Below are 14814 nucleotides of genomic sequence, written 5' to 3' on the forward strand. Positions count from 1 at the left end.
GATGGTGAAGTCATTTAGTTTGTTAAATACAATGTAACATTACCAATCTGAACAATGATGCCTTCACTGATCAGGGAATTATTAATAATTTAAAACAAACAGCTCTTACACAATGATAGGAGCAGCTGGCAATCACCATGGCAGCTGCTGCAGAAAATCCATCCTGCCCATATATTTTATGTGGACCATTTGAGCCTTGAATCTTGTGTTAAATAAGTAAAACATTTTATCAAGATACCCAAAACCTAATTGTGGAAAGATTTAGTGACTAACAGGAGAATTTCAAAAACTCAAATAAGCTTGGTTGGTAACTGTCAGACTATCTGCGAATTTGTCTCGCACCAAGAACAAAATGTGTTTTTTTCATGTTTGATTGGGGTTGCATGTCTTTTTAATTATTTGTATCTTCATGCCAAAGTTTACTTTTTTTTCTTGTTTTTTCTACATATTTGGGTATTCCATTCATTAGTTTTGATGTGTTTAACTTTGTTTCTAGGAGAAGCAGTAAAGTGGAAGGACTATTTATGCTCCTGGCCAACCAAAGCTTTATCTCCACAGACACAGATATTGTCTGCAAGCCGATCCCTTGTCTGCTTTGTCTGATGAAAGCTGAAAATAAAAACTTTGAGACTAGCAATGATGGCCAAAAATAAGTACAACAATTAACAGCTGATTCCCTTTCTGGTATGCAGGGACACAAGTTCTCTGTGTGAAATATCAGTTTGTGTGAGCTATGAAATATTGTATGTCATAGTGAATACCAAAAGAATTAGTCTTCATTATTTCTTACCTAATAAGAGGTTTTTAGAATAGTTCGGACAGATGTTCATGTACAAATGGTCATGTGATGAAAGAGACATGTTGGGTCATTGGTGCTCCACTAACCTTTAAGTGACGCAGGGCCTGACTTTATTTTTAGTGTAATGTTCTGTATTTATTGTGTAATGGAGATATGCTGCTTCACAGCACTGACTCAACCTTCATGGTATTCCGATAGCCGGACAGCGGAGTGGTGACGGCTCAGATTCATCTTCCGAGGGCTGTCTGTGAGGTCACTGCAGGCTGGTTGAATCCGGACCAGCAAGTTGTTTACTGGTCTGCTAGTGTGTCTAAAGGTTATTCACGCTGTGTTCCCAGGAACCTGTTTTTAGCTCCAGGTCAAGAAGGCAGCTGGTGAAAGGTGGCTCATTATTTTTTTAACTTTTCCAATATTTTACTTGCAAATTTGATGAAGATGAAACAAGTACAATGAAGAGAAAATCCACTTTGGACTTTGGTTATTAAATCTATATATGTGTTACTATTACTGATATTTTAACCATAATGCTTAACAATCAAAAAGAATACCAAAGTGATAAACTGAGAGTAAATATAAAACACAACATATAGAGTCACACTAATTACGTAACGATCTCCTCATGCAGGATGTACCATAATCACAACCAGCAGCCTACATGAGGATCTTGATCAGTATAAATGTTAGTTAAGGCCACTTTAATAACTAGTTTAATAAAATACAATAAAGAGTGGAAAATGTGTTAGAGGTGCAGGGCATTTACAGGGAAAGGACATTTCTCAAGCCTTGTTGGGAAAAAAAAACTTCAGGGACTGTTAGATTTGTGTCTACTGAATTATGAAACAGTTTGCCAAATGATGTTCAAACATAATAAAACACAATTACTAACATTATAAAGAAAAACAAATAAAGCAGCAGCACACACTAATGTGCATGATACAATGTAAGAAGTTAGCCGTACAGTTTCAGGGATATTACAACATACTCACACATGTTCGGACAGGTGAAACAGTACAAATATGAAGAGGACATTTCTGCTCAGTCAACCGCATGACTTGATTTAAGCTTGCCATGGACCTGACCTGAAGCTTCTATGAAAAGTGTCAGATATGTTGGCATGCACACACAGGACTCCTAACACTGCAATACATAAGTGTCTCCACTTTCTAACACTCTAACCTGTTCAGAAAGCAGAGCTTTATTTGGGTGCTGCTGGTTTGAATGGACAGATGCTAATGGCTAACAGATGCTTTGTGCAACCCACCCACCCTCGTTCATTATTGGCTGAGAAGCATGGCGTTTCCTTTGCCTGGAACATGTTGTCATTTTATGACCTCCAGGGAGGAAGGACAACGGAATTCCTTAAACTCCTGAACTAGGTGTGAGTTTTGGAGCACAAACACTGTGAAGGAGATGTGTAAAATGTTATCCATCGCAGACCTCTTGTCAGCCAGCTAAATGCTCCCTAAAAACATGTTGGGACTCCAGACAGGCCACCCTATCTGATTGGCTGATTATATCAACCAATAGAAACATGAGGAATGTTCCTTGATGTCAGTGAGTATCACAAGCTGCCCCACAAAGTTGAAATGTTATGTAATCCTAATTTTAATGCTAAAATAGTGTTTGTTCGGTTTAGGTTTTGATTGTATGGGTTAGGGTTAGGGCTTGTATATTAATAATATTATTAATAATAATAATAATAATAATAATAATAATAATAATAATACATTTCATTTAAGGGCGCCTCTCAGGACACTCAAGGTCACCCTACAAGTTGTTGATTTTTGTGTTCTTAATAATGTTTTGTTGTTTTGGTTGATGTCTCTCTATATTTCTTGTTGAGTTTTCTTCATTTTAAAAGACAATAAAGAGACAGAAATTGCAAATGAGCTCAGAGTATAAATGTTGGGGTGTGTGGAATTGATTTGTAACTGTATACTTCTCCCTACAAGTAAACATAAAATTAGTTAATGACGACATAAATAAATCAACAAACGAAACTAAAAATATTTGTACGAGTTTATAGAGTACATATAGTATGAGTCCCTGACATAATGACTCTCTAAGGAGCAGATCAACAACAGCTCAAATATCCGGCTGTGTCTCTCAGTCTCTAGTAAACACCCGAGGTGCACATGACAGGTGTGCACATGTGCAAAAAGTGTCTATAAATTCAGAGGCCTCTTCAGCAGTGAACAGAAAGCAAACCGCTTGAGAGGAGGAAACGAAAGGGACTAATTTTCCTAAAGGACAGTGTGTTCCCACTGTGCTGGATTATAACTTTCCTGGAAGACTTTTAGGTAACTTTTCACATGAGGACAATTTTCTTTTTTTCTAAAATCATCTGTGGTATCAAGCTCAATTTTTGCCACTTAATATTTAAGTGTTAGATGATTAGATAAACAAAATGTGAAATGTTAAGCGTTTTAAATGCTTTGCTCAATTGTGTTTTGTACAACTAAACCCAAGTTTAATGTATCACCGAGTTATCAAAATGACCGTTTTATTAGTGAAATGCATGACACCTAAAATATGAATTATTCTAAAAATGAAAAATAAATGAATGCTTTTTGTTTCAGTGAGTGGTGGTATGCTTGCTTGGCTCACTTTGGAGTTTATGGCCCAAAGCATTTTCAAAACAAAACCACTTCCAGGAACAAGTGTACTTCTGGAGGAAACTTGAAGATTTTTTGTTACCCTTACTAACAGGTATGCACAAAGTTTAGCATGAGTACCTCAAACATTTGCACACTCAGAATTGCTAATTAAAAAGAGCATTATATACTGTGTGTTTGCATTGATGGCCTGGTTTGATCGATGAGTATTTTCAGTATCTTGATCTACACAGATGCCCTGAGTAAATGACATTAAGTGCAGATATTTCCATTTATGTAATCAGCCCAGACATAGAAATGGTTGGCGTGAAGCCCAAAGACATGGTGCCCTCTGGAGCAGTCAAATTCTTCGGAGCAGGAACTGCTGGCTGCATAGCTGACCTGATCACCTTTCCACTGGACACTGCCAAAGTCAGACTACAGGTGAGACACAATGTTTGTCAGAACTTCAAATGTATAAACTTGAGATTAAGTCTAGTCAGAACTTATCTCAAGCTGCTGCTAACAATTCTTGAACGTTAACCCTCTTGCTTAGATCCAGGGGGAGTGTCACGCAGTAGAAGGGTCCAACGCTGTGAAGTATCGAGGAGTGTTTGGCACCATTACCACAATGGTGCGTACAGAGGGGCCCAGGAGTCTCTACAATGGACTGGTGGCCGGACTCCAGAGACAGATGAGCTTCGCCTCTGTCAGGATAGGCCTTTACGACTCCATGAAGCAGTTCTACACACGAGGCTCTGACAGTGAGTTACATAACCTGAGTGTCATCATATTACACAAACACGGTTGTTTCTCTTGAATTCACCGACACTAATGGACACATGCTGCACAGGTACTGGGATTGTTACTCGTCTCATGGCAGGCTGCACCACAGGAGCAATGGCAGTGGCTTTTGCACAACCGACAGACGTTGTTAAGGTGCGTTTCCAAGCTCAGGTACGACTGGCAGATGGTGAAAGGAGATACAACAGCACCTTGGAGGCCTACAAGACCATTGCTCGGGATGAGGGAGTACGTGGGCTTTGGAAAGGTGCTTGCAATTTGTACTGCAGTATAAAAACTAAGCTGTATCTATAAGAATTTATCTTGGAATGTCCCTTCACTGTTTTTTGAAGACAAACCTCCTCTGTCTTCTAGGTTGTATGCCAAACATCACCCGTAATGCCATTGTAAACTGTACAGAGCTGGTGACCTATGACATGATCAAGGAACTCATCCTCAAGTATGACCTAATGACAGGTGAGGTGGTAAAGCTAACACATTGTTGTACAATATGCAGATAAAGGTTTTCAGACACTTATTACTCAGCTCTTCTACAGACAACCTGCCATGCCACTTCTCTGCTGCCTTCAGTGCTGGCTTCTGCACAACAGTCATTGCTTCTCCTGTGGATGTGGTTAAAACGCGGTTCATGAATTCAGGGGCTGGTCAGTACAGCAGTGCTATCAACTGTGCTCTCGCCATGCTGGGAAAAGAAGGACCTTCTGCCTTCTATAAAGGGTAAATTCACATTGACTTTACAAGCGAACCAAACAACAAAAAAACAACCTTTTTGAGGCACTGTCTCATTTTTCTTTTGTTTGTTTCCTAAAGGTTCATGCCGTCTTTCCTACGACTGGGCTCCTGGAACATTGTGATGTTTGTGACCTATGAACAAATTAAAAGAGGGATGACCAGAGCACAAATGTACTGGGAGTCACCATTTTGACCAATGACCGTGACATCAGACACTACTGCACAGAAACAGCTATCGCAGTTGTGACCATTAGTGACTCGCAGTTTGGGAGACCGGCAGGTTTTGGGAGGAAGCCACAAATTGTCGACGTCCTGAATGAACACTGAATCAAAATAGACTCTGAGGGCATTGTTGTAGTACCTTAAGTGATTTAAGCACTCAAGTCAGTAAGTATTGTAATACGTATTCTTGGTTCAGGGGTAAAAGACGGATGTGTAGGGGTTATTCCATAAGATTTGTTTTAATCTCTAGTTAACACACTCACTAAAACCTTGGTCAGTAGCTTTGATGATCGATTTCATGTTTACAAGGAGGAACTGTGAGATTATTTGAATAATGTTGTGTTAGGGGAAAAGCAATAGTCAGATTGAGATCTGGCAACAAAGACCTAAACTGTGATGATTTCTATGTTCCTTCTGTTGCTTCCTTTATTGTGAATCATGTGAAATGCTTTACTGTTAGATTTTATAGGTTAATTTATGCGCTGCTTATTGTAAATAGCATGATTTATTGCAGGTCAATAAATCATAAATAATTTATGTTGTGTACAGTAATAAATATTTCCAAAATGTATAAATAGTGTACTGTTGTTTTCTGTCAAATACTGACCTTCTATATACAATAGTTAGAACATATCAAGTAGTTGATTGGAAAAGAGAAATTCCATTGTTGCTTATAACATAACTTGAACTTTTAACTTTGTAGTACACACCTCAGGTTGACACAAACGATTAATGTCACAGGTCGGGTAAAGAAAAATGTCATTATGTCTAGATTGATCAAGATGTTGCTTCAGGATTACATATTACTGCAAAGCCACCGTAAACCGGCTGTGATATCAAAGTTTGCAGGAGAAAAGGAAACTGATTAATGTATTGCTGTGATTGTCTTTAGCACTCTGCAGCCTTATGCATATGACTAATAAAACAGTTGTGCTGATTTTCACTATAAAAGCATTGGTAGCAAGTTATCTGATCGGACAAAAGGCATTCCACAACAAGGATTGAATAGAAGACAACATAAAAACTCAATCCAACTCCACAACTAACAGGCACTGATACTCCACATATAATACTGCAGGTGCTACTACAGAAAGGTGTGCATGAAAATGTTGTATCTGCTGCCCACCTTCCTGGTCCAGTCAAGGTTTGAAACTGTTTGCTTGTGAAGGAACTGAATGAAATAAAGACAAAAATGTATTTAAAAAAATACATAATCAAATATAAATTCATATATGGCAAATGGACTTGAGCTTGTACAGCACTTTCATAGTCTTCTGACTAGACTACTCAAAGTGCTTTTTACACCACATGTCACACCAACCCATCCACACTCATTCACATACTGATGGCAGAGGTTGCTATGTAGTGAGACCATCTGAAGCAACTAATCCCATCCATACGCATTCTTACGCCGCTCATGAAGCAGCGGACGCAATTTGGGGTTAAGTGTCTTCCCCAAAGACACAATGGACATGTTGCTGCAGGAGCTGGGGATTGAACCCTCGACCTACCGGTTGAGAGACAACGACTCTACCAACCAATATGTAGGTCAAAGTAACCTCTATGGGGAGCCATTTAGCTACACACACTGACAAAACCCATATCAAACATTCAACTTTGTCACAGGTCAATTATTTTTTGTGTCAAGCCCCCCGAAAAAAACAACTTCCTGTTTCTTGGCACACAATGTCACCATAGCCACAGCATTTGAAGCAGACCTTTGAGCTGTACAAGCTCAGATGGTGAAGGTCTTAGTTCAAATCAATTTTGAGGAGAATATGTGAAAACTTGTAGGAATCACTAGGGATTCTTCAGAGCAGTACCTTCCCTTTGTCAATAGGTGGTGCTGTCACTAATAGAAAAATTACAATTATGAATGTGCTGGCCTGGTGTGTGATATGTTGACATGTGAGATCTGATAATTGACCACTGCATATCAGAGGTATAATCATTTATCTTTTTGTCCATTGCCAAAAAACACATGGACTGCCCACCACGGACACACCCTTTGAAGACCACTAAATCTTTTGATAACTTTAATCCCCAAAGTGTCTACAACACGTTGACCAAAGAAGTTGTTGATCAGATGAAACCCCTAGGACAAGTTCATTCAAGTATGACAAACGTCAAAATTAGCCATTATTTGAGGGTATCAAGAGGGTTTTTTGTAGGTCTTGTCATGCTTGATATGCAAAGTTAGTTTCATACATCTAGGTTAGAGTAACGTCTATGGGAAGCTCTTTTAGAAAATTTCAAAGTGGCACTATTGAGCCATTTTGCAAATGTCATCTGTGAAACAACCAAAATGTCACATTTTTCAAGAGACCTGGTACAAGAAAGAAAGAAAGAAAGAAAGAAAGACCTGCATTTCAATAGGGTCCCCGCTCTGTGGTTGGTGCTTGGGCCCTAAAAATAGTAGGTTCTTCAAATGTGAACAGTGCTTGTCTGTATTAAAGTTCACAAGGCAAGTGGTTGGCTGACACAAATTTTCTCATCTGAACATTTATAGGGTTCAGCACTAAAAGCGCAGCAATGCATGTAGTGGCACTCCGTCTCTTTCTTCGTCCTCTGTACCACTTTTTGGAATCAACTCACAGTATTTGCAACGCGAGCGAAAAGACAGGACAGCTTTCCTTCGTTTTTAAAAGGCTTACTGAAAAAACTTCAAAATAAAATACAGGTTTAACACACGGTCAAACGCACGGTCAAAAAAATGTGTAGCTTCCATCAATATTGGACTCCAAACTGCTTACGTCACATCCGTCACAACTTTAACTACGCAGTGCTGTCATAACATAAACATCCAAAAACATAAACAAAAACCTTTTTATCATTTATAAATGACTAAATTATGCCTTTAAAACAATTTTAAACATTATGAATTTACATTAAATTACTGTTATTAGATTTTAATCATTTTTAACTAGATATTTAGTATTAATCAATAATTTGCATATTGGCTCTTACAATGCAGATAACTGTCTAATGAGAGAAAAGTCCTGCTCTGACATTGGTCCACTGATGAAATGTGATTGTTTGAGTCTGGAATAAGTGCAGAAGGCAGGTTCTCATTTACGAACACAAGCGCTGTGTCCGAAATCACTCACCACTCAACCTATAGAGTGCACTATATAGTAAACACGCCATTTTGTCGTGTCCGAATTCTTTATTATTATCTGCATTATCCAAGCAATCTTTGAATCATGCATTGCAGTTCAAAGATTTTTGCGGGCAGAAAGTTGCATTTGACTCGACTGCTCTAAGTCAGAGGAGAGAGACAACCAGCATGAACACAAAAATGTCACATTAGGAGGCTGAAATCTACAAGCTGTTTTTATAAAGAGTACAGGATTTTAAACATTAGTTTGTCCATATGATGATGACAGGCATGAGATCAGAGTCTGTCAGAAGAAATAAAGGTGAAGTGAAAATATGTTAAATCATGTATAGATCATTTAATATTATATATTTATTTAGTATTCCTAACTGTTTTGTAAAAATATGATTTCTAAACTTTCAGTTATCACTGAAATTCATGTTGTTATTTAATATTACTCTTATTATTACGTTAAGCTGCACGTTTTAGTTGTGAGACAGTAATGACGTTACTGTCTGCGGCCGACGAGTGAGTGAGTACTGTCCACATTTTTTTTTCTATTATACCGAATGAGTGCACTATATAGTCCCCTACATATAACTCCCTGTATAGTGAGAAGGGAGTAGGGAATGAGTGTGTGAATTCGGACTCAAGGCCTCATAAAGTCACGTGTAGAACAACATGTACTAAAGTCTTCATTTATAACATTGCCATCCATACATCTCAAATGATCTGATTTTTCACACTGTACTATCAGTCATTGCAGGAAGGAGTCATGGAACAATTTCAACAACACGCTGTGGTGAGACATTAAAGGGTCTAAACATGCGGATCTAATTTGGTGGGTAATGTACGGTTTGTTCTTGTGTTTTCAGCATGACTCAGCATTTACTCCTCAAGTGGGTGCTCCCTGTACCGTGAATCTGTACAGAACTACACGGATCAAGCAACTAAATTTGATTCAGCAAATGAGTTTATTAACTTCAGCACTGCAACAATTTATTTTCACTAATCAACTCTTATTCTACACCGTCTTTCTAATCAAACATTTCAGTTTAGAAACTTGTGTGGGATGAATTTCTTATTTTAAATAGACTGATGAAAAGAAAGTGGATAGAGATAGATATAGAGATATTCATTTTCAAAAATGTAACACTAATCAGAGAAATGCAACCACCACGGTTTGAATCAGAGACAGGCAGTTTGTCACACAGTCAGGTTTATAGTCTTCCCATTGGACCAGCAGGCATCCTATATAGATGCAGTGGGGGTGGGGCCCCAGCAGCAAAACATGCCATGATGTAACAACGGCTGTACTTTAAGAGGAGCCACTCTGCCCCACACCACTGCATGCTTTCCATTCACACTGAATTGTTTGGATATTGTCAGCCTAAGAGGCATATTACCCCGACATTTGAACTTCCACAAAATCAAAAGGTGGGTGTTTATTTTTTCCTGGAATATTTATACTACTGTTACTATTGTTTTTTTGTTTGTTTGTTTTTTAAACCTTATTTCTGTATTTCAGGATTTGTAGTATGATTTTAAGGTTCATCGCTTCTGAAAAACCTTCTATGGAAAAACAAGGAAAACAATTTATAACTGGGACCAAATTCAACCAGAGGGACACCTTTAGAGAATCCTGATCTCTAATGTTTTTGTCCTAATCTGCTCCAATAAAGGTAAGGTTATCCCCCAAATTCAGACAAAATGGGTTTAAATTGAGCAAAATAATAAATGTGTGGTTATGAAATGGAAAGGCATTTTTTTTAAACTGTGAGCTCAGTTTTTTCTTTTTTGTGTACACAATGTGCAGCATTATTCTTTCATATAGAATTGGTCAAATCTCTGCTTTGGGATGGCTCATTATTATTTGGATATTGTTGAATAAGGCTTGACAATGCCAGGTAGCATGATGGATTGTTTTTGGGGTCTATCTTCTTGCAGATTTTGGAGGAGTTCCTTTCCCTGTCCACATTACTAAGCCACTTCTAAATCATATTGAAAAATGGTTGGATTTGGACCTGCAGATGTGCCTCCATCAGCAGCTGTGAAGTTTGTAGGAGCAGGAACTGCAGCTTGCATTGCTGACCTGTTCACGTTTCCACTTGACACAGCCAAAGTGCGGCTACAGGTAAACGAGCACTTCTATCGCAAAAATAGAAGTAAAATGAAGTCCCCCATCTGAAAAAAAACCAAGCAAAAACAAAAGTTTACGCTAATAGCGACGCTTCTAATGAGGTGTTACTCAAACCTATCATGACTTTTTATTCTGCATAGATCCAAGGAGAGTCCAGATCTTCGGCTGCTGAAGGGAAGCAGTCTGCAGTGAAGTATCGTGGAGTGTTTGGCACCATCACCACCATGGTGCGCACAGAGGGGCCCAGGAGTCTTTACAGTGGACTGGTAGCAGGGCTGCAGAGACAGATGAGCTTTGCCTCCATCCGCATTGGTCTCTACGACTCTGTAAAACAGTTCTACACTAGAGGCTCTGATCGTGAGTACTGCTGAATATAATAGATTAAGGGAGTTCTGCATCTATCAGGCTTAACCTCCCCATCCTTTTCTGATTTAGACGTTGGTATCGGCAGCCGGCTGCTTGCAGGATGTACCACTGGCACGATGGCTGTTGCTTTGGCTCAGCCTACAGATGTGGTGAAAGTTCGCTTCCAGGCTCAGGCCAGGTCTCCTGGGCATGCCAGGCGCTACTGTAGCACTATCAATGCTTACAAGACCATAGCAAAGGAGGAAGGTGTTCGTGGTCTGTGGAAAGGTAGCTTTCACTTCAGAGAGTTTCTTTGGCATTCAAGCATTTCCTTTAATTTTGCTTCATAATTCTTTCTTTGCACTAATAATTAAACTTTCACCTGCAGGAACAGCTCCAAACATTGCAAGAAATGCAATTGTTAACTGCACCGAGCTGGTGACGTATGATTTCATTAAGGATACGCTGATTAAGTCGACTCCCCTCACAGGTGAACAATGGCTGCAGTTTAGCATGATGTACTCATTCTGTATCCTTTTATCTTTTCTGTATGGCATAATCATTTCCTATTCTTTCCTCTACAGATAATCTGCCCTGCCACTTCTTATCAGCCTTTGGTGCAGGGTTATGCACAACAGTGATTGCCTCTCCTGTTGATGTGGTCAAAACGAGATACATGAATGCTGCTCTCGGCCAGTACAGCAGTGTCCTCAGCTGTGCTTCTGCCATGATGAGAAAGGAGGGACCACTTGCTTTTTATAAGGGGTAAGCATTGATTGCATGGACAATACTGAACAGAGTAATGAGTACATAAATAAAGTGTTTAGGAGGGGTTTGAAAGAAAATGCATGTAAACTAAATTTACTGAGCTGAACAGATTTATTCAATCATTTTGTTTTTTTCCCCCCTCAGGTTTGTGCCTTCTTTCTTACGCCTAGGCTCCTGGAACGTGGTGATGTTCGTAACATACGAGCAGCTGAAACGGGCCATGATGGCAGCAAGTCACAACTGTACAACCACGCTGTAACCGTTATTGTGTCAGATGAAAGGCTGGTGGTGCAACAGTGGTGCTTATGTGTCATGTGATACAAACAAAAGTTTTAGAGAGTGATCAATATTTAAAAGTGAGAGCTTGCTTGATCAGTTGCCTCCTCTCAGCGGAGAGCTTTTCTGGAAACTGGACATCAAATGTGATGATGAGGTTTCCTCTCTGAGAAGGATCCTGGGACAGCGGCATACCCTCTCCAGTCACCACCTTTTTGTATCCAGGGCTGATTTGTAAAAACAAAGCCAATCAGAGAAAGAGAAATGATGCCCATGACAAAAAAAGACTTAATACATATCTCTGCTTCTTTGTACTTTTCTATAAATAATGATTTTTATATTTGTGTCTCTCTCTTGACTGATCTTAATGTTTAACTCACTTAACATAGAGTTAAGTATTCCAGACTAATATTGAATAATAATAGTCAAGAATATTATCAACTCATATTTACAGGAATTTGAAAATACAGTGTTATACATTAGGTAATCCAAATTTCCTAGTATTGGAAAAGCACTTACTGAACAATGTCATTGATGGGAAGAGTGAGTAGCTTGCCATCTAGTGTCTCCACTTCCACAGAGAACCCAGTCAAAGCCTGAAGGAAAAGTGAGGGGGGGCTATTATCACGAAAAAAGCTTTTGTAGTTTATAAACCAATTTTTATTTCAACTCACATTAAAACGACTCACCATTTCTAGAGAGATCTGGCTTTTGAAGATCAGGTCATTTTGTTTTCTAACAAACAGAGGATGACTCTTCTGTCTCACAATGAGTACAATGTCAGCAGGGATACTGTTCGGCCCCTACAGATAAAATATGATAAGATGGTGGAGCGTCATTTTTGTTTTCTAACAAACAGAGGATGTCTCTTCTGTCTCACAATGAACACAATATCAGCAGAGATACTGTTCGGCCCCAAAAGATAAAATATGATAAGATAATGGAGGCTCTTTGTCTGAAACTTTGATTGATGATACCAAGCAGGCAAAAGAGGGACCCGGTACTCTGTCTTTATTAGGTGTTTATTCATCTCAGCATGCGTAAGAGCAAGTAAAGTGATCTGCTGAGGCCACCTACTGGTGAAAGTGGGGGCCGCTTGAGCTAGTGCCCATGTTTATTCAATGTACTGTACTTCGAAGCATTATTAATCAAACATAACCACAATATAACGTGTAGAAAACATCATAAAATAGTTTAATTGCGAATCAAATGGAGTAAAGTGCACAATGACTAAAAAAGTTAGAGACACAAAATTCAATTCAGTGTTAGATAAATGATACCATGATTCATCTGATATCATCCCAAGCCTTTCTAAAACCGATGCCTGAGCAATGCCATGAACCCAAATGTAGGCCATAAATCACAATCTTGCAAGAAACTGTGCAAAGGCAAGGACATCAAAGAACAGGAAACCTGTTTTTAACCTAAATAACGCATTTTACCATTTCTAGACAACAGAAAATGAATCAAACATGGACAGCCGTTACCAATCGCATGTTATCAGTTCTCTTACCTGATCTCCCTCTTTTTGAAACACTACTCTTGTGCCTTCTTTCCATCCGGGCTCCACATCTATAGTCAGGATCTTGTCTTTGATACTGGATGTGCATCCGTCCTCATTCATGACCTGATTAGAGGAAGGCATGAATCAAGATTTTACATTCAGCTAGTTCTTTTGTGGACCATGTTGTTATCGATCGGTAAGTCTGAAAGGTGTAATGACTCCAACACTATGCGTTTAAAAAAACATGGTTACAGTAGGCCTGGCTCTTACCCTACGAGATATCTTAATCTTTTTAGTGCATCCATGAAAGAGATCATCCAGGGAAAGATGAAGGTCTCTCTCTATATGAGAGTCTTGTGTCTTTACCACAACTTGTTGCAGTCCACCAAACTGAAGTGGTGCATCGTGTGTAGAGAAGTCTAGCAGAAACACACGTTAAGTCAATGTAATATTGTAAATTCACACATGCACAAATTGTGGCCTTTCATTTTTTACCTGAAAATGGGTTGTTGCCTCCGAAGAACTGTTTGAATGTTTTATCTGGGTTCCCATGGTAAGCGTATTTAGATGACCAGGCCCCATTGCTGCCAAACTCAGGTGGGATCCCACCTTTGAGACCCTCCTCACCAAACTTGTCATAGGTTGCCTTTTTTCGAGCTGTTACGAAGAAAATAGAGATCGTATTACACTCTAGTCCAGTCTATATGCAGTGATGACAGTCAATTTCAGTCAAAAGTAGATATTGTTTTAAATTCAGGCAGATTATGACATTAAACTTCCCATAGAAAACACACACATGCACAGTTCAAATTTGTATAGCCTAAATAAACTGGATAATCCATATATAAATAAACTGGATAACTTTGAAATGTTCAGCCTTGCTCAAAGGTTGCACCAGTCATAGATAAACAAGGTTTCTACTGACGGTCGCTCAGCACGTCGTAGGCTTCACCCAGCTGACAGAATCTCTCGGCGCTTCCAGTCTCTCTGTTGTCCGGATGAAACTTCAATGCAAGACGTCGATAACTAGAAAGGATACAAGTAGAGAACTGTGAGGACAAGCAGCAACATCTAACATCTATGGATGACATGAGGTTTCCACGTCAATGTTTTGGGCTAGTTCAACAAAAACTTACGCCTTTTTGATAAATGCGTCCGTTGCATTTCTGTTAATTTCCAGCGACTCGTAGTAGTCAGTACCCATTATGAAATGTAATGCTTAATGTTAACCCTTTACTCAGCGTGCAAGAACTAGAGTAGGTAAAAAAAAAATACAAGTTAAAACAGTAGGAGGGAGGAAATTATCAAGATAAACAAAGAGCGCAGCAGTTGTTTAGCTTGGTTTCCAAGGTAACAGTAGCTTCCGATACTCTCGCGGACATTGTGCTCAACCAATCAAGGCAGAGACCATAGACTGTAACTATTAAGACGAACATTGGTGAACATGTAGTCAACAAGTCAATGTTAAACTGACAAAATGTATGAAAACTTGTATTGGAACACACAATTATTTTAAAATCCGTCTCTTTTCAA

General features: G+C 39.0%; 3 protein-coding genes across 3 annotated transcripts; 2 read left to right on the forward strand and 1 right to left on the reverse strand.

Moving 5' to 3' along the window:
• Positions 1 to 2948: 2948 nt before the first annotated feature.
• LOC109981472 (dicarboxylate carrier SLC25A8-like) lies at positions 2949 to 5726 on the forward strand. The gene is made up of 8 exons (XM_065963129.1): positions 2949 to 3099; positions 3379 to 3508; positions 3699 to 3837; positions 3950 to 4157; positions 4247 to 4444; positions 4552 to 4653; positions 4734 to 4914; positions 5008 to 5726. Exons 3-8 carry the CDS (start codon positions 3712 to 3714, stop codon positions 5120 to 5122), a joined length of 930 nt encoding a protein of 309 aa, XP_065819201.1. The 5' UTR covers positions 2949 to 3099; positions 3379 to 3508; positions 3699 to 3711; the 3' UTR covers positions 5123 to 5726.
• Positions 5727 to 9530: 3804 nt separating this feature from the next.
• On the forward strand, positions 9531 to 11788 carry ucp2 (uncoupling protein 2). Its single transcript, XM_020630209.3, has 8 exons — positions 9531 to 9685; positions 9777 to 9930; positions 10196 to 10382; positions 10529 to 10745; positions 10824 to 11021; positions 11122 to 11223; positions 11318 to 11498; positions 11646 to 11788. Exons 3-8 carry the CDS (start codon positions 10257 to 10259, stop codon positions 11758 to 11760), a joined length of 939 nt encoding a protein of 312 aa, XP_020485865.1. The 5' UTR covers positions 9531 to 9685; positions 9777 to 9930; positions 10196 to 10256; the 3' UTR covers positions 11761 to 11788.
• On the reverse strand, positions 11594 to 14609 carry dnajb13 (DnaJ heat shock protein family (Hsp40) member B13). Its single transcript, XM_020630207.3, has 8 exons — positions 14418 to 14609; positions 14207 to 14307; positions 13777 to 13938; positions 13552 to 13700; positions 13291 to 13404; positions 12467 to 12580; positions 12297 to 12373; positions 11594 to 12004 (listed from the first exon to the last, which is right to left on the reverse strand). The coding sequence occupies exons 1-8, from the start codon at positions 14483 to 14485 to the stop codon at positions 11845 to 11847; spliced, it is 945 nt and encodes a 314-aa protein (XP_020485863.2). The 5' UTR covers positions 14486 to 14609; the 3' UTR covers positions 11594 to 11844.
• Positions 14610 to 14814: the final 205 nt, after the last annotated feature.

Source organism: Labrus bergylta, chromosome 14 (assembly GCF_963930695.1).
Source record: "Labrus bergylta chromosome 14, fLabBer1.1, whole genome shotgun sequence".
NCBI lineage: Eukaryota > Metazoa > Chordata > Actinopteri > Labriformes > Labridae > Labrus > Labrus bergylta.

Bases quoted from the DNA above. Each gene is read 5' to 3' on its own strand.
- LOC109981472 (XM_065963129.1), top strand. From the start codon at position 3,712: ATGGTTGGCGTGAAGCCCAAAGACATGGTGCCCTCTGGAGCAGTCAAA. The intron at 3,838-3,949 runs GTGAGACACAAT...CCTCTTGCTTAG, and splicing joins CTGCCAAAGTCAGACTACAG to ATCCAGGGGGAGTGTCACGC. The intron at 4,158-4,246 runs GTGAGTTACATA...CATGCTGCACAG, and splicing joins CTACACACGAGGCTCTGACA to GTACTGGGATTGTTACTCGT.
- ucp2 (XM_020630209.3), top strand. From the start codon at position 10,257: ATGGTTGGATTTGGACCTGCAGATGTGCCTCCATCAGCAGCTGTGAAG. The intron at 11,022-11,121 runs GTAGCTTTCACT...TTTCACCTGCAG, and splicing joins TGTTCGTGGTCTGTGGAAAG to GAACAGCTCCAAACATTGCA. The intron at 11,499-11,645 runs GTAAGCATTGAT...TTCCCCCCTCAG, and splicing joins CCACTTGCTTTTTATAAGGG to GTTTGTGCCTTCTTTCTTAC.
- dnajb13 (XM_020630207.3), bottom strand. From the start codon at position 14,485: ATGGGTACTGACTACTACGAGTCGCTGGAAATTAACAGAAATGCAACG. The intron at 12,581-13,290 runs GTAAGAGAACTG...TTTTATCTGTAG, and splicing joins TTCAAAAAGAGGGAGATCAG to GGGCCGAACAGTATCCCTGC. The intron at 12,005-12,296 runs GTAAGTGCTTTT...TTTACAAATCAG, and splicing joins CCCATCAATGACATTGTTCA to CCCTGGATACAAAAAGGTGG.